We start from the raw sequence: 24,442 nt of genomic DNA, 5'->3' as shown, positions 1-24,442 counted from the left end.
AGTCCGGTGATCAGAAAGGAAAGGAAAAGAGAATAAGAAAATAAAGAGTCAACACATTTTCCAAACAACGGTGACTGTGGACGAGAAACGTAGAGCAAGGAAAGAAACAGCGCAGTTAGCTTGTAACGTAAGCTAACTGGCCAGCTCTAATGCTAACGTCCATTAGCCTAGCTTGTATTAAAGCCTGACACAAAACGTTATCTTTGACATAAAATGCTGAGTTTGGTAGCTCCACCAGAGAGGAAGAGACAGAGAGGAGAGGGCTCTGGGTGCAGTCAGGTAAAAGAGTAAGAGACACGGGAGGGTCTGGGGGAAGGGGCAAAGATATTGGCCCCAAGAAGTACTCCACCGCTTCAGACACAACAACACACACAAGGACCGGGACATTACTCAGTGCAGAAAGCACTCCCGCTGGGAGTGATAAGGAGTTGGACCGTGTTCTAAGTGATGGCCACAGAACACATCCCAATTCTGGCTACAAGCTAATGCGTGTTCCGGGTAATAATACGGCCACGATGTGTAATGAAGAATGAGCTGATCGTTAAAAGGGTGTGCGCAAAAACAGCAAGTAACAGAGAGCATCAGTAGAAATGTAAAATGTGGAGTGAAAATTACAATATTTGTCCTTCAAATGCAGTGAAAGTAAAAGTAAAAAATAATACTCAAGTAAAGCGCAGATACTCAAAAACTACTTAAGTACAGTACTCAAGTAAATTTACTTTCCACTCCTGCTGATTGGCTGGTGAATTTAGTTTGTTGAGAGGGGAAGCTGTGTTACTCTCATTCTATTAATAGTTTAACTCAACCGGACAACATCCCGCATCAACAGGTTGTGGTCTTTGCAATATGGCCATTAAGGACTAACTCCAAATAAATGGATGTTTGTGAGGCTTCCTGGTTGATTTCTAACACTCGATCTGGCCCACTAAAACAACACTGTCGGCTCACAATAAAAAAAACAAGCTTCTTACAAGGGCTGCCATCTCTGTAAAATGTAAATAAAGGCCATCTGCTCCGATATGTAAACAGCAGGATGGCTCCTCCCATCTGGGCGTTCCCCCCGCCGTCCACCACGACCGCTCTTTGCTCCTATTGGTCAACAGCGAAAGCCCCGCCCCCACCGGCAGCCGTCCTCTCGCCTCCGACTGGACGTCAGCTCCGCCCACCGGAGAGAAGACAAAAACAATCGGCATCCTTCACACAGCGGATTAAACTCAGGAGGTCAGAAACCCGTTTCAGACCACACATTTATCACCGGCCACCGACGCCGACAACCCCCTCCTCCTCTGCGGGACACATCATGGTTTCTCCGGTGACCGTGGTGAGTATGAACTCCACAGCAGCTTCCACACTGTCACACGTTAACCGGAGGGATAACGGCCGTGGCTGGTTTAGCTTCATGATAACAACACAACAGCACAGGGGTCCTCTTCACTCCCTGATGCTTCTGTCGACGGGTCTTCATTTCCGGCCGCCTGCAGCTGCTCATGTAAACCTTTACGGTTTTATCCGCCTCGTTATTTTTAGCATCACAGCCGCAGTCAGACTTTGTCTCGAGAGGCCAAGCTCGAGCTCCTCGGCTGATAATGTAATTAACCCCCCCAGTCTGAAGTGTTCATCCTGTTGGGGGTAATTCAAAACGTCCATCCAGGTGACCCTGATGTCAAGAGTTCACACTGTCCGGCTGGATGAGTTTGGGATCTGTTGGGGGGGTTTAATTCCAGGATTCCCGTTTCCTGGATATTCCCTCCTCTTAACGGTGACTCTTCACGCTCATCTACATACAGATGGATGTTTCTACAAATTTCCACCCCCACTAAACAAAAGCAAACCCTGTCATGTGACAATTTTTTTTTTGTTTGTACTTTTTTTTATTTCCTGCACCCTTCGGCAACGCATGCGCAGTGCGCAGCCGTGCTGTGGCTTGCGTGCTTTTCATCTCTTTTGCAGTCGCTGTGCTTTCACACAGACTCTGTTGTTCAGACCATACATGAGCTCTATAAATGAGCAAAAGAATGCCACTGCAGGAAAGTGGTCATCCTGGGCCAAACAAGCAAACAAACAAACAAAGAAAAACCAACAACAAATGCTCAAAACCAAAATACATGGCTAAAGGAATAATTGAACCAGCCCCGGGTGTCCTCTTACTTTGACAGAGTTGATATGAAGAGTTATCCCATTTACAGGAACCATAATGTATGCTGTGGTGCGACCTGGCCCGTAGTAAATCCTGGTGTATGTAGCCTGTCATATAAAGTGGTTGCCTCACTGCCATCAGTTGAGGTGTATAGTTACATTTGAGCATGAGACTTTTCCCCCACTTTTCACTTTTCCTGATTTTGTTTGTCATCCTGAGGTAAATTCTCAAAATAATAACTCCAAAACATCAGTAGTCAAAGATGTTTGTGTCCACACTTTCTTTGCTCAGAGATGAAAAACAACAACAACAACATTGTGAGCAGCAGCCATTATTCCATTAGATTACATTTCCATGTCATGCATCTATTTTGACTGTCAAAGTTTTAAAATACGCTGTCTCACTCCACGCCACCATGTGTACAGCTTGATGTGTTCATGGGGGAATTTAACACCTTTTGTCCTTTACAGTTGGTATAGAATCAGCCCCTCAGAGCGCTTCCAGTGGCAGACCAGCACAAACTGTTCTTATTCATATGATTGCAGAGGCGTCTGGCATCACACAGTTTTTACTGATCTCTGTATTACACATTTACTTAAAAAAAGCCCAATTATTTGTGGAAAGCAGACTCTAGTTATGTCTTCAAAACACATTTATTATACTGTGTGCTAATGAATTGCTTGCCTTTGACCGGCCTCAGCTTATCCTCGGCATTACAGCAGCTTTAAGATGGAAGGAAAACAGTGTTGTGTGTGATGCTGCATAGAAATACCTTTGTCCTATGACTCACATACCAGCTGTCCTGGCCTGGAACTTTCTTAAGTTACAGTTCCTCTCTGCCAAATTAAGGACACAAGCCTTTACAGGTCTCTAAAATGTTTGCCTGTATCACATTTCTGACACAGCTTATGAATGACCCAGTACGGTTGAATAGTCGTCAGTGCATTTGTTGCTTCCTCTTTGTTGCTGCAGAGGCATCAGAGGCAAACAGTTGCTTCCTTCCTGGGCAGCAGCTCCAAGATGAATTTGGCTCGAAAAGGTTGCTGATCACTTGGCCATTTACAAGAACTTTGAAATAAATAAATGCCCAATGATATGTGTCACTCATTCTGCAAATTAATGAACTATAGATAACAATTTAACGTTGACATTTTGAGTAATTTTGCAGAACTTGTAAGATTTGTAGTTTAACGTGACTAAGGAAATATTGCGTCTCTTTGCTTGTGAGAATTCTTTGTTTCATAATCTTGAATTTCATCTGTCTTTGGGAAATGGGGTCATTCAATCCCTTCATTCTACCAAAACAACCTATTGCTTGCTAGTAACCATTCAAATAGAGTCAATCATTAACTATATTATTCTTTAACTAGGGACAGTGGCAGGTGTCTACAGCCTACAGCTGTATGTGCCCAGCACCTTTGCAAACAGCCCGTAATTATATCGAGATCACTCAGATGGCAACATCATAACACAATGATTCATTTTGTTTGCCGCCCAAATTGGGCAGTGTTGCTGTGCGCTTTATTGCTGACAACAGCTGACTGTCACACACAGCTCAAAGCTGTTGCTAATGTCCTCCTTTGTGTCTATGCAGACTAACTGATGAGTAGGTTACAGCTGAGACAATACTATTCCTCAAGACAAAGACAGCAATCTCATTTAGATACAAGATGTTGAATGGGAGAGCTGGAAAGAACCTCAGAGAACTAAAACCAATTCATGAACTGCTCCACTGCTCCACAGTGAATTTCAGCACACAGTTAAACCCTCTTGATGGAAACATTTGGTGCAGTCACTTTTGTAGTTCATTGGGAAAAAAAGACATAAATTAGAGAACAACAATTTCATGTTATTATAAAACTGGGCATTATAATCATTCAGATTCAAGGCTTTTTTTCGTTGAAAATAACCTGCTTGTGATTTTACTTGCTGGTCCAGTTGATGATACAGTAAAGTGAACATTTCTAATATGACTTTAAAAGATTGTGTTTGTATGCATAACTGTTTCCCCAATGCTTTGTCTCTCTGCCTCTCATCTAACAGCCCATATCTTATTGTGTAGATGCAATGAGTTTACAGGACAAACAATGGGAAGGGAAATTGTCAAGTATGGCTTGGCCACATGAATAGGACAACAAACTTATATAAGTGTCAGACAGCCTACTGCATTCCCCCCAGGATCTGTATTCACTTTTCCAACCATCTTACCAAACCCCACTGATCCAGTCATCCTCTGAGAGTTTTCCCCCTATGGATAATGATCAGTGTTTGTGATCCTGTATCACTGAGCCTATATGTTGTCAGGCTTTAGCCTGAAGATCAGTGTGATGTGTAATGACAATATCTAAAACCAACTTTGAATGGTACAACAGAATGAAGTTGTATCATGTTTTTCCAGTGTCCAAAGCTGAAGTAGCCACTAGTGGCCCGATAGTGTTATGATATTGGCTTGCCTGGGAGTGCTGCCAGGGTTGTCTCTTGTGCTTGGCACCCATTGGTCTTAATGGGGAAGATAGATTCAACATAAGCTTATTCATACACACACACACGTTTCCATAACAATTGCTTTTGTCTTTTTTATGTTTCCATTTGTCTAATGAATGCCAGGTTAAGTATATCACTGAGTGAGCTTGAGTGCATTAGATCACATTAGACACGTAATATTAGTTTCACCTTAGCACAAAGTTTCCTCTCATGCTACTTGGATCAGTAAGGTTCTTTGTTCAGTATACTTTGGTACTACAATCAGTTTTGCAGTTGAAACTGTCAGTATATTTGGGAATAGAATTCCTCATTTTGGGAGCTTAGTTGAAAATAAAATGTCGCATTGTGGCTCTGAACATTTCTCAAAGTCATTTTGGAGCCTCATATAATCTTAATAACACAGAGGAATGGTATATAGTGCATCCTTACTTTTTATTTCTGGGTCGATGCAGAATTTCAAGTGCTAACCTTTTTCCTTTTTAGGAAAATGGTTAAAACTGCCTGGCCGTTTTGTAGCATGTTTAGGAAGAACATACAAATCAATTTGTGAACATCCTGCTGGCTACATAATGACAGTCTAACGGCCCATTTCTTGGATGAAGAAAAATGTGTAATCTTTTTGTGTCTTTTTGTCTCAACACGCTTGTGATATGTGAAGCGTGTGAAGACTTTTGCTTTCCTGCTGAGTCTTAGTCATATCAGGGAAACAAGGACAGTTTTGAAATCAAACAGACACTGTACCTGTAGTGTACTGTAGTGTAATTTGGCCTGCTATTTTATTAGGCAGTTATGCAATAAAGCACACAGCATAAACTGTATGAACTTAAGCGACCCCTCATTTTCTTCACTTGCCCATTCCTAATTCCAGCTGTCATGTGAATACCCAATGTCACCCGCTGCCCCCTCCATCCACGAAAGGCTTTATTTCCTCTAGCTTCCTCCTGCTTCCTCTCTTCTGCACTGGCTGCTTATACCAGAACGTTTCACTGCATCATTTTACTTTACCACAAGTTTTTGCAAGGAGTGAAGCAAAAGCACAGCTGAAAAACAGTCATCTCTATCAAATAGCCTCTCTTGATCAGACCTATCAGCTTTTTTTCTGTTGTTCTAGGACTCTGTGTTTTTTCTCCTTTCCCGTGTCACTCGTATCCTCCCCACCTCTCCTCCAGCGAGCTCTATTGAACCCTCACTCAAATCGGCTCTCTTCCAAATCAGCCTTTCCTCTCTTCTTGCTATTTAATACCAGACATTTTCTCTGCTGTCGGCCAATAGAATTTTTCTCAGAACCATAGGGGGTGATCATTGGGGTGGTATTGAGAAACTGCCTCACCTTTCTCTTCATGTTTTCCTGTAATCCTGTCCGGCCTCATCTGTTTGGACAGAAAGAAATATGCCAGGTAACACAGCTGGGCGGAAGAAATTAATATTTCACATTTTCTCATGCGCATGAGATACAAAGAAGAAGGTTGGAAAAAAGTAAAGGTTACTCAAAGTCAAAGAAACCATGTGCAAGCTTTTTGCAATTCCCTTTATGCTTGTTATTTCTGTTTCTGCCGTGTCAGCCACTAAACACGGGCATTACTGAGACAGTGATGTAAACTAGTGACCACATTAAGCAAGCTTCAAAGTTACTCCAGTCTGAATCTAAACCATTCCCACAAATAAGGAGAAGTGCTTAAACTTCAATGGTCTCACTTTTGAATAAAGCGTGAGATGCTGTACACCAGAGTTCAGACTCCTGCGAGACTTTTGCTTCCTGTGAAACATTTCACAGCTTCTGCCTTGGGATAAAAGCCCTTAAAATAAAACTAAGCATTAATATCAGGTTCTCTCGGGTGATAAAATTACTTGATGTAAGTGCAACTCACTATTACTCAGCTGACGATGTGAATGTTGGCTCTAATTTCAGGTGAAGAGTGAGGGCCCTAAGCTGGTTCCATTCTTCAAGGCAACATGTGTATATTTTGTCCTGTGGCTGCCTACCTCGAGCCCATCATGGTTCAGTGCTCTGATCAAGTGTCTGCCCATCTTCTGCCTGTGGGTCTTTTTACTGGCCCACGGATTCAGCTTCCTTGAGGCGCACTCCAGCGCCCGCAAGATCTTGGCTGGCCTCATCTTTTCAGCTCTGGGTGATGCATTTCTCATCTGGCAGGAGCAAGGCTACTTCGTCCACGGTGAGGAGAAACTTCACATGCTGAGTTATTTGGACTTTCGTTTTTAAACATCCATCAGGGTTTATACACTAAACTCCAGGTTCAACCAGTACTCAGATAATTTCTTTGGTGTAATAATCAATAAAAGAAAATGAATAATAATAAAAAAAATAATAAATAAAACAACCTAGTAGTAATAATCAAAAATAGTCATTTAATTCCTTATGAGTTAGATGAGCTTTCATCATTTGTTAAACTTTAATTTGTGATTGTTTAACAAAGCTTTATTTCGCATCAGCTATATTTGGATATAAAATATTTCTATTTATGTATATATCTATAAATATATAATGTCTTACAGGCCTTCTGATGTTTGCCATCACCCACATCCTCTACTCATCTGCCTTCGGGATGAAACCCCTCAACGTGTGTGCTGGGCTAGTGATCACAGGTGTGTCCTCTCTGAGCTACATCCTGCTGTACCCCTACCTTTCTGGCCCCTTTACCTACCTGGTGGCTGTCTACATTGGTCTGATTGGTTTCATGGGCTGGAGGGCCATTGCCGGCCTGCAGCTGGCCAACGATCTGTGGACCTGGACCAAGTTGTCTGCCTGCCTGGGCGCCGTGCTTTTCATGGTCTCCGACCTCACCATTGCTGTCAACAAATTCTGCTTCCCCGTGCCCCATTCGCGTGCCATCATCATGGCCACCTACTATGCTGCCCAGATGTTGATAGCGCTCTCGGCTGTCGAGTGCCAGGACGTGGAGGTTGCCAGGAAGAGAACATGAAGTACCCCGGCCCCCGCAGCGACCCCCTACGAGGCTGGAAAGGTGGCGGCCAACTCTCCTGCTGCCCTGCGTGATCATGGACACATCTCTCTGCCAGATCCCCAACCCTCAGCCACCATCTCAATGCGGTACCCGCACATTGTTGTTACCATGGTGACTGGCCTACTACAGCCTACACATGGCTGTCACACATTAGTTTGGTAGTCTCACGCCTGTCTTCTTACCACACGGTAGTATTTTTCTCTGCTTCTCCCAACAACTTGCTTCCTCTGATCCTACAAAGGCTGTCTCTCAACCCAGTTACTATCGAGGCAGGAGTAGTAATATTCACCTGCTTTGATAGATAATATAAATTTAGTTTAACCTTTATGTTTTAATTTAAGGGGAACATGTCACTTGGGACCTTTTGAGGAGTACGTGTGTGTCTGCATTTCTGTGTGTTTGAGTAACATTCTTACCTCGTTTTCCACGCAGTTCCATCACGCACAGTCGCCACACTGACTACACACATTTTAATTTTTTGTGGTCCAATAATACAATATAACATCTTATTTAGTTGTTTGTTTTGTTGTCAGAGACTTTGTTAAAAAGGGAGTTTTTCTTTTTTTACTGACTCGCCGATGTTTGGTTTCTGTCATTCTGTGTTTCCCTGAATTAAGGGTGCTATTCTTAAAGTCAGGAGCATATCCAAACCAGTTTTATTATCTGCAGTCCCTGCCATTGCAAGGACAGCCATACTGCCTCTGTTTTCTAGCATTAACCCCCTACCAAATCTACAATACAGCCTCTCCTGGGGTTTTATTTGCCAATATGATGTCCTTAAATATGCTGGAGAAGAAAAAAGAGACAAAAACCAGGCAATGAGGTTGAAAGGTAAGGGATGGAATAATGCATGAAAGCACTGAGCAGCCACTGAGTATTGTATCTTTAGTGGGAGTCAGAGGAGGTTGTTAGTGGAAGCTCAACTCTTCCTGCTGAGATTTTATTGACATTTTCCTGCGGTCACAAAGAGAATTCACTAAACTTTCATAGCCAGCCACCGAGCACATTGTAACATACTATACAGTGCACCTGCTTCTCATTTTAGTGTGAACTGCTGGCTGCATTTTGCCTGGCAGCAGTTTTGTTAAGAAATGCTTGTGCAAATGTTCACACGGTAACGCACACACACACACCTGACACCAACAGCTCCTGCTGGTTTTGTTATTAGGAAAAGTCCACAGGGTTCTCAGTGCTGGACTAGATCAGTGAACTCATGTTGTCATTCCCCTGCGACCATGTTCTGGAGACTGAACCGAAAGGTCTGCATGACTAGCTGGAACCTTTTTCTTCTGTTTATTGACTGTGTGTGTGTGTGTGTGTGTGTGTGTGTGTGTGTGTGTGAGTGTGAGTGAGTGGGGGGGGGGGGTTGATGGCTTTTGTCCTCAGAGTGCATTCACTTTCTCATAACGACACACTGACACACAAACAAGCCCTGGGGCAGCTTGACTGAAAGAAAATTATGGACATGATGGGAACCGGCTTCTCATGTGAAGGTTATGGTTATCCCATTTTTTCCCAATAAGTCTGTCTCACAGGACACCTTTCATCAGCTTTAATCCTGTAAAATCCACCTCAGGTAATCCCTAACAGGCTGGCTGGTATTTCGTCTTTCATCTATCGCACACTCCAAGCTCTCAACTTTCATTGGCTTTGGCCTCGCCAAACATTTTACATTAGAGTTAAGTGTCTTAATAGAAGAGATGTTCTTTACCTATTTCTGTGGATGTCTACATGTCATACATGCATGTTTTTATTGTGAAAACGAGAGCGTGTGCGTATTACCTTCGTCTTGGCTGTTGAGTGGATGGTGTATGGTGGTATATGTACACCTTTAACCGGTCCAAACTAACTCAAGGCCAGGAATGCTGTTAGCCATCAAAGTTTATGAGTTGACACACTATGGGATATTTTTAATGTATTCTCACAAGGCCCTTAATCCTTTCCTCATGTATTTTATAGCTTCCCTTGAATACGTAAATGTTGTCATCTAAGGATGACTATAAATTAGATTAGGTAGATTCAGATTGCAGGACATTAAATTTAAGTTACCTAAGTTGTGAGCTGAACATGGCTCCTTTCAACTTATATTATGTGTAAGTGTCACCTTCTGATCTACAATCTATCTATAAATGGGAAAGAAAATAATTTAAATGTAAGCTGAAAGCTCAGTTGCTGATAATTATTAACAAAGGGAGGTTCTGTTTTTAATGCACCTGCACATTATATAGTTATAGTTGATACAACATATGTGCATGTGACTGAAACAGAGCGACAATATGTGTTCCTTCTGATGGCTCAATGACCGTTACGGCTGTCAGCGACAAACCCACATGAACAAAAAGAGACACACATGCAAATCACAATGTTTTCATGCATCACATCGGCCACCATGGCAGATCTGCAGGCAGACAATGGTGTTGACACCCATCAAGGGTTTTTCAAACAGCCGCAGTCTTAGCTTGACCAGGACAAAGACTCTCTGACCAAGTAGTTATTTTTGCTGCTGCTTTGCGAGATAGTTCCACAATCTTCTTTCGGTCCGTCAGCATGCTTGCCAGCTCAATATTTCTGCTTTGTCAGTGAGAATTGGTTCATCTCTCTGTCTTTGAGACTGCTTGTTTTCTGTCCCAATGTTTTATTTTGTCTTACTAGCATTGTGGTGTAGTCCCACTCAGCAGTCTTTACCCTCTTCTCACCTCATCCAACCCATCAGCAGAAACATGTTAACAGTAAACATAAAGCTCTGCGCTGCGAGACACCCCGCAGGCATTTGTCAGTCTGTCTGTCATAAATCAGGGCTTAGTGGAAGATAAGGAGTATGAGGAGAAAACATGAGCCAAAAGTAAAACTGCAAGGGGGTGACGAGATTGAGTCAAACAGTCTTACTCATCCCAACTATGTGGGCAATTTATGTAAGCTCTGCTTTCTTTGTCCTCTGCCTCATAATGCCCCCTGACTTTTTGTTCCACTGGTCCAGTGGCTACACGCCAAAAGACAGGCTTTACTTTGAAGTATTTTTGAGATTATTTTTTCTAGCCAGCCCACACTTTGGAAAATATCCATGACTTCCATCTCTGAGTACGAGATCAACAGCGTCGTGTAAAGTAGTCATTAAGCCTGTGTCGTGGATTTGGTTTGAAATATTCATTCTGTTACTCCTCTTTTGTTTCTATTTATAATTCACTTGGCCACAGGTAACCCAAGATGAAAGTATAAAAGAAAACTTGCAATTTTTAGTGCTGGAGTTGTCTCGTGTATCAGACAACCTTTTGTTTTGCAGGAGACAGGTGCACAAGGGTTTCTGACTCTCCTCTTTGGAAGGTTATTGTTGAGCGATACAGTATCTGAAATTAGTTGAGGAGGTGAAATGCGACACACAGGGAACCCCCTCCCCGTTAGCTGCCATCCAGTCTCCCTGCAGATGGCAGGCCAGCAGGTGCATCACTTTACCTCAGCCTGTCAACGGCCCTGTTGTTCTGAGGTTTGTGCATGCAGATAAAAAGGGACTTGAGTGAGCTGTGGGAGGCAAGTGTGGTTTGACCTGCACTGTGAATAAAGAGCTGAAAGAAGTAGCTTTGGTAGTGGAAAGGGCTCACGGTATGGTCCTCTGCATAATTTGGCTATTTAACCCTAACCCTCTGATTTTAAGTTTTCTATCGTTCTTTTTGCTGAAGTCTAATGTGATGTTTGATTTGAAACCTTTGCTGTTAACGTGCTGTACTCATTATCGTGCAGTTGGTGGCATACAAATCATAGTTGTAAAGCTTTTGTAGCTGTACTCATGCATGACAAGAAGGCTGAAATAAACCCCCTACATCAACACTTACCTGCAGTGATGGAAAAGTACAGACCGTACATACCGAGGAGTTTACAACATTATGACTGACAGTTCTCTCCGACGATAATGAACATGTATCCCAAAAAACAAATAAATAAATAAATCAGCTTCACTTTGTAATACTAACCTGAACCTACAGCACTTTTTGAACCCAGATTAAGGCCAGTTATTGTCTCCTTACAGCTATCGTATTTAAAATAAAGCAATTATGTACTGTATTCTTTAAAGTATATGCTCATATTTCCTTTATTCTTTCTTTAGGAGAATGAGAAGAGAAAGTAAAGACAGCTTTGATATTTAATGAAAGTTACACATGTTTGTGTAAGAGAATATGCATTTTTCTTTAAAAGGCATCTTGAAGTGTTACAGATCTCTTAAAGTGTTTCAGAAAATATGTGTATTTTTTTAGCGGTGGGTTTGTTTCCCATAAATACCTTTTTTAGATGATTTTTTTTTTTTTAAAGAAGGCCCATCACAATGCATCAAGACTTCAATTTATGAACATTTTTAAATTCAATGCTACTTTACTGTGTTGTCCTTGATTTTCACTTTATGATTTATTTCTTCCATGACTGTAGAGACTAAATAGTTTCTTTGCTGTAGTGAAACTGCTATGAATGTGAATATCTATTGAAGAAATAAATGCAATAACAATGCAAGTTCGACTTAAACTCCTGTTCTGATTTTCTTGTTTCCTTTAAGATTAGTGATATAGTAGTCAAAATGTCAGCTGATATTTATAACCATTTTCTATTTCTATGGAAGCTGTTGGCCCTCAGCAGATAAAGTGCCATTAAGGCAGAAAGTGCCGGCAGACAACAGAGAGCTCTGTTCTAGTAACTACTGCGCTCTTGTCTGGCTGAGTTGGAAATATGCTTTCAACAGCCTTTAGCCCAGTGGAAGCTCATTCAGACTGAACCTCTCGCTCCTCTTTATGCTGTCTTCCTTCTCTGGTTTCCTGCTTTTTTTTTTTTTTTTTTTTTTTGTAACTCTCCAATTCTTTTATATATGCACAGACTATCACATGTCACAGTTTATTCTTGTAAGAATCACGCCAGCTCTCTCCCAATGTGTTTCATTCACTTGCAGCCAGAGTCTTACAATCAGAAAGCACCAGTTTTGTATGAAAACGTCTGCAATGGCCTATAAACAGGCTGAGTTAAATCCCACAAAAAGACACAAAATCTCAAAATAAACGTACATAAATACCTCAATAAACTCACAGCAGTCTAACATGTTACCATAGCTCCTTCACCTAGTCATTCACATACAATACATCGTCTGGGGAACTAATCTGAAATCCTTTAGTATTCACTTCATTTTTGGTGAAGTTTCAGTTCCTAGATTGATACCAACTATTGAGGTTTTTATTATAAGCTACTTCCAGCTTATTGTGCCTTAGTTAAAGCAGTGAAGAAGTGGAAGGGACCAGTGACGTGGGTTCGGTGCCTGTCGGTGCCATAGACTGTATGGTGGGTGTTAATTGATTTGAACCTGGCAACCCAACGCTGCCAGTCCCTTGGTGGCTCTATTGAAAGGGAGTTGAAGGGAGCCAGCGCAGTGACGTCAGAATGGTGAGGGGGTTGCTGCCCTTCTCAGCCTGTTTGGCACCTCATCACCAGACCACACTCACTCTTCCAAGGAACAGCAGGGCATTCACGGGGAAGAGCCCATACAAGCGCTGTCAGATAGAAACCATCGCACGCTAGGCCACTTTCATTTCACCAGATTTGACTTGAAATGAGTCACCTCACTGACGTCCAAATGGAGTTCCAGGTTCAAAGGGATTTTAACAGTAAAACACAGGAAACTAATTAACAACCAAAAACTTTGAACAGGAAGGAACAAACTAAAACTCCGGTAAAGTGGGTAAATAACAAATGTCTTGTGATATCTATGGGCTGCAAAGTGTCAAATATTAAAGATAGTTGTTAGTTTGTTTGAACTTTTCCAATGCCTTTCTATTACTGTCCCTGACCGAAGATAACTTTAAAAAACATTATTACAGCATCTACACAGCTCCTTTCATGTGGATGATAATAACATTCAAGCTTAGGGTCAGCACCTTCAGGTCAGTATTTCATCTCAAATCCAATAACGTATTTGTTTACAGAGCAAACACAAGAAAATGTGACACCAATATTTTCTGACTGCACTTTCTATAGTACCTGGCTCTCATTCCTGATTTTGCTTGATATCCTTTTTTTTTTTTTTATCTTCCGGTGAAAAAACAAAGCTCAGCAAGTGAGAAGAAGCTGTCAGCTGATATGGGTTGATCATATGGTTTCATGACATGCAAATCCACAAAGTAAACCACAAGAAGTTAAGTTTAGTTTTTGACTGCTTGCATAACTGGCATTATACCACCCACAGACTATGTGACTGTGTGAAAGTGGTGCACCGTGGAGGCAAATTAACTATCCATTGTACGTGACTGACATGCCATGTCACCCTGTACAGCAAGTTTTGTGAAAAACGTGTTGCTGGGAAGAAGTGGAGAAAGAGATTTAAGTGACATTACTCTCTAGAGAGAAAGGCATCTATGAGTTAGAGAAAAATGGCGATGTCAAGCTGACCACTGTCCCCGCCCCCAACCAAACTCCCCAAACCTCTATCTGCTCCAGAAACACAAGGACCAGAAGAAGTCCGACCTCTAGTGGTCTCTTGATGCACTTCTAGAGCCAGAGGAAATTATATTGACAACAAAAAAAAAATCTAGCAAAATCTGGAGGGGAAGTCAACATTTTTATGATTATTCTGATATCTGGTATTATTGAGTGGCAGCAGTAAATGCAGCATGGGGTCAGTGGCTGATCCAAGTGCAGCTGTCCTGGCAAGAGTTCAAGCCGACCTCTTACAAAATAAGCTTCTCTTTGTTTGCCTGGTTGGTCAGGCTCTCCAGCAGACTCTTGTCATCTTTATCTGGAAGACACGATGACACGCAGAGGGAGGAAATGCTTGATCAGCTAAAGCATGATATACTTTTGCATGAAAAGTATCTCCCCTTCCGTCCTCCTTCCCCCGAAAGCTTACCAAAGATCACCAGTTTGCAGGAGCACTTGGCTATCCCCAGAGAGTTCTCTAGGACCAGTGTGTATTCACCACCATCTTTGGCCCCGCAGGTGGGGATCGCCAGGGTGCACACTCCGTTGGCTGTGCTGTGCCAGAACCGGGGGGAGTCTGAGATTTTCGATTCTCCTTTATACCAACAGGCCTGCGTAGGGGAATCAATTTTATTATTGCTTTTTGGAGATCAGAAATAAAAACAAGTTCACACAAGCGTGTCCAGTGCCGATGCTCAGGCGTGTATGTTCGACCTGTGGAGTTGGCATGCCCTGATAGGCGCAGCTCATGGTGCAGTCATGCCCTCTGCGAACAGTGTGGTCCTTCAGCGGCAGCAGGAAAGAAGGCTTCACCTGACGTGGTGGTGTGACGTACTCTTTCAACCAGAGACTGCTGATGCTCTCTTATTAAGAATATAAATACAGAGATGAACATGTAACTGGGACTAATTTAACAATAAAAAAATATGATGTGGATATGAAGTTTCTGCTCACATACCTTTCTCCTTCGCAATGATGAGAGGCTCCTTTGAGTCCAGTGGATCACTGTCCCCAATAGAGTTTTGGGCAATGACCCTGAAGTAGTATTTCCTCCCAGGAAGCAGTCCAGTGACAGTGTATTTGCTGCTGAAGACACGCTCGGCCACAGTAAACCAGGAGGCAGTGCTAGCGTCTCGTTTGAGTATAACATAATGGGCTCCTTCGTCATCATCGGCAAGGTCTGGAGAGTGATCCCATTTCAGGGTCACTGTGCCTGGGACCTCTTCTTCCAGGCAGAGATTCTTTGGTGGTCGAGGAAAGTCTGATGAAAGGGGATAGAGTGCAAAAAAAATGATGAAGAGAGAGAGGGGGGGGGGCAAAAAAGGAAATAATGGAGAAAATAATGAAAATAATGGAATGATGAAAAAACTGATGAAACCTTTACCTGTAACTCGCACATTAATATCGTAGTGAGCCTCCCCATAGTCGTTCTCCAGATGGACACGATAGATGCCAGAGTCGGATCGCTGAGAGGAGGAAATGTGGAACTGGGAGTTATTTTTGCTGGTGGTAATGACTTCCCTTCCTCTGGTGAGGATGCCATCTTTGAGCCAGGTTACTACTGGGGGAGGTGAAGCCTGTGAGCGGGAGGGAGATGTTGAGATGTTGCTTGACAGGACTTTGGATTGTGTGGTAGTCTGATCGCTCTGAGCAACATTACTGACTCCTGAGTAGGTGCTCAGGGTCTTACATTGAAGCTGAGGCGAAGGCAAAGTGACATCCCTGCTCGGACCACCATCTGGTTCTTCAGCTTTCCTTGGAGATCAAACCTGGGTGCCACTGAATAGGAAGGAAAAAAAAAATAGAAAAGTCAAGGACGAAAATAAAAGTGAGATGATGACACAACGTGAGAGTGTAGTTATGTTACCAGGTGGAGGCATGGCTAATACACCCTCCGACAGCTCAATGGCCTCCCCCACCCCTCCTTCATTGACCGCCCGGATGCGGAAGTGGTACTTCATCCGCTCCTGAAGTCCAACCATGGTGAAAGACGTACTAGCGATGGGGATCTTAGTGGCTTTCATCCACTCTTTAGCATCCTCTGAGCGCACCTCTAGGACGTAGCCAGAGGGTTCGTCTCCCTGCTCTGGAGGTGTCCACCTCACAGAAATGGAGGAGTTTGTGGAGTCAGAAACACACAGGTTCCTCACCAGGCCGGGAGCACCTACATGGGAAAAGAGGGGCGTCTTTGAGCATTGGATAGTTCAAATAGGATGTATACAGAGATGAGAGAAAGTGAAGGAATCAGCAAGCGTCTCACGTATTGGGTCTTTGGCTAGTACTGCATTGGAAACTGTGCTAGGACTGCCCACTCCAGCCCTGTTTACACTGGTGACTCTGAATTCATACTCCACATCATCAACCAGCCCGTCCACAATGAATTTAGACTCTGAAAATGACATTAGATATGCATGAGTATAGACTATATGGATACAGAGGAGTGTAAAAGAAAGCCAGGCATGTTTAATATTAGGATCAGGATTTGAGGTGATATGTTACAACACCGTGTCCTGATGCAGGATTGTTTCTCAGTCTAACAGTGTCTGAGTAAAAGGTGGAAATGTGTGCCACATCTACACATCTACTTCTGACAACTAAACATGAGAGTCTGACCTGTGAGCAGCTCCTTGTTGACCTGCAGCCACATATTGCTGCCTTTCTTCCTCCTCTCCAGATGGTAGCCCAGAACTGGGGCTCCTCCGTCGTGGGCGGGAGGCGTCCAAGTCACTGTCATGGCGTGCTTAGTTATGTTAGACACTTGAGGCTGGGATGTTTGGCCTGGGGGCTCTAAATCAGTGGACAAAAACCAGAGAAGGTGAGTTTGATAGGGAAATCAATTGTTCAGTTTAATGGCTGATGATTCCAACAAAGTGAACAACGGCGGAAACAATAGCGGTGATTTCTCAAGTGCCACCTCTGAACCCTTTCTCTCTAATTCTTTAGATGGCACCGATGATAATTTATAGTTTAAATGAACCCTCACCTATTGGCTCTCCAGCGCACACCTCCTCTGTCTCCAGAGGTTCACTCATTCCCTCTGTGTTGACAGCTCTGATGCGATACTGGTACGCCTGGCCCTCCTCCACCTTGTCATCCCTGAAGACGGTGGAGCTGCTGTCCACCTCGCCGGCCCTGGTCCAAGACTTTTTACCCGCCACACGCCGCTCAATCACAAAGCTAGTCACTTGCTTCCCCCCGTTGTCGCGGGGAGCCTTCCACTTCATCTTGATACACCTTCCTGACAGCTCGAGGAATTCTACTTTTCCTTGAGGAGGCTTCGGATGGTCTAGAAAATATGGTGAAGTATTTCAAATCTGTGTGGAATGAAACTATTTTAGCTTCTATCCAAATCTGTAATCACCCACCAATCACAATCAGGCGCAGGTTGGCAACAGCAGTGCCACAATCGCTCTTCAGACGGAGTGTAATCACGCTGCTGTCCTCTCGCACACATCTAGGTGAGGTGAGAAGAGCTGTTGCGTAAATGTGTATCTGTCTTCCCATTCGGTGAAGCCTAAGCTGCTCACCACGCACCTGCCGAGCACCAGCGAGGTGCTGTCAGCTGTCCTTTCCACCTTGGTCCTCTCGTCCTCCACGACTTCCACGCCATCTTTGTACCAGGTGACCTTGGGAGGTGGTTTGCCTTTGAAAGGGATCTTGATGGTGGCTGTCTGACCAGCCTTCACGGTCACAGGTTGGGCCCCCAACAAGTCCAACACAGAGGAATCAATCTCTGGAGGGTCTAAGAGACACAGTTCATATTCACTTGGGTTGATTTATATTTTCATTTTGGCGAAGTTTGAAAGCTTAAGTGTGGTTTTGGAGAGGTGTCGGACTCTAGTGTCAATGAAAATAAAGATAGAACAAGGACAACAAGCAAATGTCCAACATAATAAAGCCACTTTAAATAATCACCTGGTGTCTGAGAACGACAGGAAGGTCCAGTTAGCGTCTGTTCCACTTGCGAATACATATTAAAATGCCAAATACACAGACTCACACACTGACCTGCAACAGTGAGCACAGCTTCACTCTCCGCCCCCTTGGCTCTGAAAGTGTACTTGCCCTCATGGGCATCAGTCACACCAGAGAAGATGAGCTTGTGGACAGCTCCGTGTTTGACCACCTGAACTCCACTCTGCTGTGAAATCTGAAAAAACACAAGAGTGGTAATGACAATGTTAAAAAAAAAAAAAAAGTGACTTGATCGAAATGGTGACTTTTTATACAGTACACTTCCTTTATGTGTTCGTTGGACTGTAATTGACGAGTGACACTTTCACCTTGTCTCGTATCGTCTCCTACCTCCACTCCATCCTTCAGCCACACTCCATCCACCTTCTCATCATCCACAACAACACACAGCTCTGCAGGGGAGCCCGTAGGACACTGAGCGTCTGACATGCCGCTCTTCACTGAGGCAAAACGCTCTGGTAAAGCACACAAAGATCAGTAGTTTGATGCTCAGTAATGGTTCAACGTGACTGACAGCATGAATGACTGCAGACAGGTAGATGCCGTTACCGTCCACGGTTAAAGTGGCAGAAGTGACGTATGTGTTTGTGTCGTTGTCCTGAGTGCAGACGACAGCGTACTCTCCCCCGTCTGTCAGCTCGCAGTCCTCGATGACAGCCTCTGCTCTCTTCCCCTCACAAATGAAGATATAGCGGCGGCTCGCAGTGATGTCGTTCCCGTCCTTTAGCCAGCGAACGCGCACGTCTTTGGAGCTCATCTCACATCTCAGGTGGGCCTTTCCTCTCTCCTGCACATGGACGTTCTTCAGGTGGCTGGAAAAACTGATGGGAATCCCTGAATAGAGAGCAAATATTGTAATTTCTGTACAATTAACACACGGACAATGAGTTTAAGCACATCTAAACATATATGAGTATGAAACGACTCATTGTCTAACCTCCATATTAGGTTTCTTCTTAAGTTTTTTCCCTTGCACATATAAGAGGAATGTATTATAGTATTGGACTTGAGAGCAAGAGAGCTAGTTTACTGATGACTAACTGTAATTAACACAAACTCAATGATGACACTTCTGCTGCTGCAACACCAGAGGACAGCCACATGTCCTAAAGAAGATATTTACATGTCCAAGCCTGCACCTTGGGCAAGTAAGCATCTTGTTAGACAGAGCTGTAATAAATGAGCTTGTTGTGAGGAGGGATTTGGTTGGATTCCTTTCAAGCCAGCACTAGACGAGGATTTATTACGTCTTCATTTTGTAGGGGGAATATGATGTTTTTTAGCACAGCTATGAAGGAATGAAGCCTCTAATCTCGAGGGGGGGGGCAGTAGCTGCTTGTCTCCTCTGAGTGTGAAGGAGGGAGGTTTGTTTCCTTAGAAATATTAGCGCCACTAAAACAGGAAGACAAAGGCCTTGTGGGAAAAACAAAATAAAGCATAACACCCCCCTGCCCCCCCCTAAAAAAACATCCATTAAAAGTTTTTTATTTTTATTCTTTTAAAGCTAGTAATTGGGTTGTCCGTACGTTCAATGAAAAGTGGCACAGTGGCAGTGAGGTCCCCGACGCTGATGGTGTAGTCTCCAGTATCACTGACTTTTACATCCTTAATCGTCAGAGTGTAGGTCAGACCGTCTTCAGACAAGGACACATCAAACTTTTCATCTCTTTTTACTTCTTTGCCTTTTACCTAAAACAAAACAAAACAAACACAAAAACAAACCCCACATACGCTTTTGGGGAAATTACTCTTGAATCCGGTTTCATACCCTGACGTTCATACCTCCCTTGATGGTAAGTACATTTTCTTTGTTATTGTTATCTAAGTTTCTTACCGCAGATGCCAAAAAACTCCTTGAAACTTTCCTAGAAAGCCTTTTCTTAATATCACCACCAAGATGGGATATCATATGATTCTGTGGGAGAGCGATGAAGAGCTTCAGTGTGTTTTCTTCAGTCAGATACAAACCTTCCAGACGAGTGGCACATCTGTCTTCTTGGAGAGACGGACCTCAAGCACAGCCGTCTGGCGCTCTGTCACTTTTTTTGGCTCAAAGTCAGACAGGAACCTCAGAGGTTCATCTGAACAAGAGAAAAAGACTGTTATTGTATATCTGGAATTATATTGAGTAAATCTTATACGAGTCACTGTGAAATAAGAACTCAGAAATGTATAATGTATGACTAAGAAAGCTCCAAAGTCAATATTTTGTCTGTTTGTGCCCTGCAGTTGAAATGCGATATATGACAAATAGGAGCGGAAGACTGCAGTGGATGGAAGGAATATCAGTCATGCAGCGATGCAGCTTATTATGCTCGTATAAAACTTGTCCCTTCCTTTCCTAATCACCTCAGTGACACAACACTGTATGGCTCAGGTGTTGAAAGATGCAACTGGGAGAAAGACTGTAAAGAACTGTGAAAGTCAGAAAATCCGATCAAACATGACATTGCCTCCCCTACTTGTGAACAGCGGGAAGGAATTGTGCCACATTATGTACTTGCCTTTGACATTTAGCCTGGCTGACAGCCTCTTGTCTCCAACCTGCAGAGTGTAGGTGCCCATGTCACTGAGGCTCAAACTCGAAATGCACAGCGTGTGCTTGGTTCCCATCTGCTTCACTTCGTATTTCCCACGAGAGTATTGGATCCGCAACAGTTCAGTGCCCTGGGTTGTAAACAAAACCACTGCGTTAAGAAAGAACTCACAGGTGGTTTATGTAATGGCCATGTGTGTGTGCTTTATGTATGTCTGCTGCATAGGCAGGCAGAACTTACCAGAAACCATTGCATCCTGATGTTTGGATCCTTCAGTTCCAGGATGGTGTCAAAGGTCACGCTGGTGCCAACTTTGGCGGTTATGTCCTCCAGGGGCTTCAGCACATGCACCATCTGGTAAAAAAAATAAAACAAAAAAAAAAACCCACACATTTATTTACAGACATACAAACCACAAAAATTGCAACATGATACAGCAAAGCCTTTTCCCGCCTTCACATTAGCTGGCTTGATGGCTGTTGACGGCTGTGACATGCCTTTTGTTCTATGGCTGTGTTGTGGGACATTTAACTTTTCTTTTTCTATTCGGTGCTATTTCAGGCTGTTTTCCTATCCTATCCTAAACCTTTTCTTCCTCATGTGAACCCGTGGTGTACAAACAAGCTCTCTGTTTGACAGGCCCACCTCCACTTCCACTTTGTTCTTCAACTCGTTCAGTTTCTTCAGGATGCCTCTGAAGTCGGTGAAACCGTGCTCGGCGCAGATCCTCTCGTAGTCCTTCTTGTCAGCTCCAGCCAGGATCTTTAGCATCTCCTCCTCTGTAGGTGGCTTCTTCACCTCTTTTTTCTCCACACTGCTGCACGAGGAAAAAATGTCAAGCGGGAAAATAAGCATGCATGAGTGTTTACACGCACATATAAAAGTGTGTGTCAGGTTTGTGCGCATGTATGTCTGACAGTTTATGCATATGGGTGATGACAGCTCAAAAACCTCTTTGTCTGCCCCTGTGGCAACACAGGCGCACAGTAGTGTCCTTTAAATCTCATGTAGATATTTCTGGATGCAGGCACAGGCAAAAAAGGAAGAGGGGTTTGGGGGAGGATAAAAGAAAACTCCATAAAACCGTGACAGGTTTTATAGAGGTTTTTTTTTTTTTGTTAGTATCAGAACGCTCTTACCGTTTCTTCAACTTCTTTTTGAAGTCCAGCGCTGGATCTAGAAACAAGACAGAGAAACTTTCAGCCAATGCACTGAGTGAAAATAGACCACAAACTGGGAAACTATCAGGATTGACGCATTCACATCACATATTATCTGAAATGGCTGAACTCACTCTCTGTAACAATGAGTGATATGGAGTAAGTAGCTTCTCCGTGCTTGTTGGAAGCGATGCATTTGTAGACGTCAGCATCCTCCAGAGCCAAGTTCTTGATCTGAAGTGGAAGAAATCCATTACCAGTTGCATAATAGAAAATCGAATAACGTTCTTGACGCTTGCTATGAGATGAGTAAAACCCAAAATGGTCTTTACATTGGCTGGCCAATTTCAATCACACTGCAGTTCTTACTTTAGGCAAAAGGAGGCAGTGTCAAACTATGAATACACAGTAAACATGAAGCGCTACGACTTACCAGTCATTCCTCACCAGTGAAACAGATGGCAAGGGGAGATGCATATGTCAGCATCCACAAGTTAATTGCTTTATAATAGCTATTTAAGCTTCACTTAAGCTCTCCGGCTGGTGTAGAGAATTCACTAAATCCACTCCAGTGTGGTTATGGATAAAGGGATCCTAGATTCCCCCCCCCCCCCCCCACCACCACCTTTCTACCTACTTTTCCCCATGATGCATGGTGTGTTGTCTGAGGAGAGAACCCCAAGATGCTGGAGTCCCATATCGGGATATCATGTGCCGAGCTCTACTCTGCAATGCTCACATTTTCCTTAACAGAGCGATTCATTTTTTACAATATATTACATGCACCCACACACAAAAAAAGACATCTGTGCAGATATGATAGATTTTTTGGAAAAATGTGATGCTGGGGAGAAACAGCTATCGTTAAAGTAAGTTGGGAGTACATAAACAAACCTAATGCCGGCTTTTGTGAATACAATAATACCAACCTTGAGCCAACTGAATTTGTAAGCAGTAGAAATATTCATGAAATAACACTGAGAATAAGTCATTGTGCTGAGATATGAAGCAACACAATGAAGGCAAAAACAGTCTAACCCTCTGATGTATGACTCCTACAAAAATAATGAATTCATACCACAAATCTCATTTTCGAGACCAGAACCGTTTGCGTAAATCACACACAAATTAAAAAGTGAGATATTTCGCTGAGTGAGCTACAGTATGTAGTTAAACGGTCAAACCTTGAGTATATGCTGGTTGTTGATGTCATCGTGGAAGGATTTAGTAGCATCGGACAAAGAGCACCCGCTGGCGCGTTCCCAGCTAACTGTGGGCTGAGGAATTCCCATCACTTTGGCTCTGAACACTGCATCATTACCTATGAATGATAAAACAGACAAATGGGGTTAATACGCATTATCAGCTTTGGAATTATTAGTGGAATGTCGATTAAGAGACACTCAGGATTTTTTAGGTACAGTGAAGCAATGAGAATAAATGTTTAATGTATATCAGATCAACAGCCTCTTCCTGTCTGAGACCAGCCAGCCAAGGTCAGCACATGAATGCTAATGTGACGGCAGCTTCGCTGTGCTCTGCATTTTGTGAGACTCTGCCTTATACAAGCCTCGTAATCTATAATTCAGTTGTATTGCCACGGTGAGGAGGGTTGGTTTGTGTCCTTGTGCTTTGTGTATCTTTGTCGGGACTTTCATCAGATAGGATTTGCACGACCTCCACCCAGAGAGACAAATAACTAAAATTTGCACATCGCAGCAAACGTTTAATTCCAGCTGGAGTTTGTTTTCTGTCATCTGGAGTTTCTGGGCAAACTGTGGGCTGGGATCTAAAATTAGCTGAAGTGGAGTTGTCCTTTAGGCTCAAGGGCTCGCAGTAGTTTGTAATGCGATGTGAAGAGAGACGTAAGGAGACGCAGTGGGGCTTTACTGAATTTTCGCGGTGCTGGAGGAGGAAAGAAGCAGTTCACCTCACCCTCTTGAGCAGTGACGGGGCGCAGCTTCTCCTCGAAATCTGGGACAGCCTCCCCCTTGGGTATGAGGGGGGTTTTCTGTACCTGGCTGAAGGACTCAACAACTGCTGAGGTCTTCCGCTGGCCCCCACAATGTTCTGAGGGAGTTTAAATGACATTCACATCATGAGTATGTACATCCAGGCAAAGTATAGTACAACGGCCTTACGTGCAAATGTTGAGGTTGTTTTTGTTGCACTTGGATTTCTTAGTTTTTAATGGATTTCTTAGCTTTATACTGCACTTGGAAAGTAGTTGAGAATAGAAGGCAAAATATACTCACTCAATGTGTGTGTCTTACACAATGTGACAAATAAGAAATGTCACTCAAAGCTACTATTTTAAAAATGTTCACCAATAATGTTACTTCCACTCACTGTGATAAAAACTCTAATGGTCTCATAAATGAGGATATTACATTAAGAAGCATGGCAGATGGGGACACGGTGATCTTGATGAATAATGCATACCTTCCACTGTCCTTGACAAGCCCTGGGATACTTTTCGCAGCTTGGTGGAGTTTGTGGAGCTTGTGGAGGAACTAAAGGTGGAAGAGCTGGAGAAGGAGGAGGAGGTGGACATCTGCATATCTGACATCTCCCTCATCTGCTGCTCCACCCGCCCCAGTCTGCCCCCAGTGGTACGGAGGAGCTCTGCTGCCATGATGAACGCAACGAGGCGGTGTTGGTCTGTGCCTGACTGTTGACAGAATGAGACAGAGACATATGAGATCAGGGCAGTTATACAAGTGG

General features: G+C 43.3%; 2 protein-coding genes across 2 annotated transcripts; one reads left to right on the top strand and one right to left on the bottom strand.

The window, feature by feature from the left end:
- The first annotated feature begins 1,183 nt into the window (after positions 1-1,183).
- tmem86a (transmembrane protein 86A) lies at positions 1,184-12,102 on the top strand. The gene is made up of 3 exons (XM_029523650.1): positions 1,184-1,321; positions 6,531-6,795; positions 7,136-12,102. Exons 1-3 carry the CDS (start codon positions 1,301-1,303, stop codon positions 7,561-7,563), a joined length of 714 nt encoding a protein of 237 aa, XP_029379510.1. The 5' UTR covers positions 1,184-1,300; the 3' UTR covers positions 7,564-12,102.
- A 2,195-nt stretch (positions 12,103-14,297) lies between these two features.
- Positions 14,298-24,353, bottom strand: LOC115056141 (immunoglobulin superfamily member 22-like). The gene is given in 25 exon segments (XM_029522404.1): positions 14,298-14,365; positions 14,477-14,657; positions 14,761-14,909; positions 15,005-15,307; positions 15,431-15,623; positions 15,737-15,825; positions 15,914-16,210; positions 16,307-16,435; positions 16,660-16,833; positions 17,030-17,332; positions 17,412-17,500; positions 17,581-17,788; positions 18,055-18,196; positions 18,352-18,476; positions 18,571-18,855; positions 19,548-19,710; positions 19,990-20,102; positions 20,526-20,692; positions 20,752-20,912; positions 21,204-21,375; positions 21,698-21,734; positions 21,853-21,952; positions 22,903-23,039; positions 23,654-23,788; positions 24,182-24,353. Coding segments are annotated over 25 exon segments (4,092 nt in total).
- Positions 24,354-24,442: the final 89 nt, after the last annotated feature.

Source organism: Echeneis naucrates, chromosome 16 (genome assembly GCF_900963305.1).
Source record: "Echeneis naucrates chromosome 16, fEcheNa1.1, whole genome shotgun sequence".
NCBI classification, from domain to species: domain Eukaryota; kingdom Metazoa; phylum Chordata; class Actinopteri; order Carangiformes; family Echeneidae; genus Echeneis; species Echeneis naucrates.
This window is presented reverse-complemented; position numbering and strand designations above follow the sequence as displayed.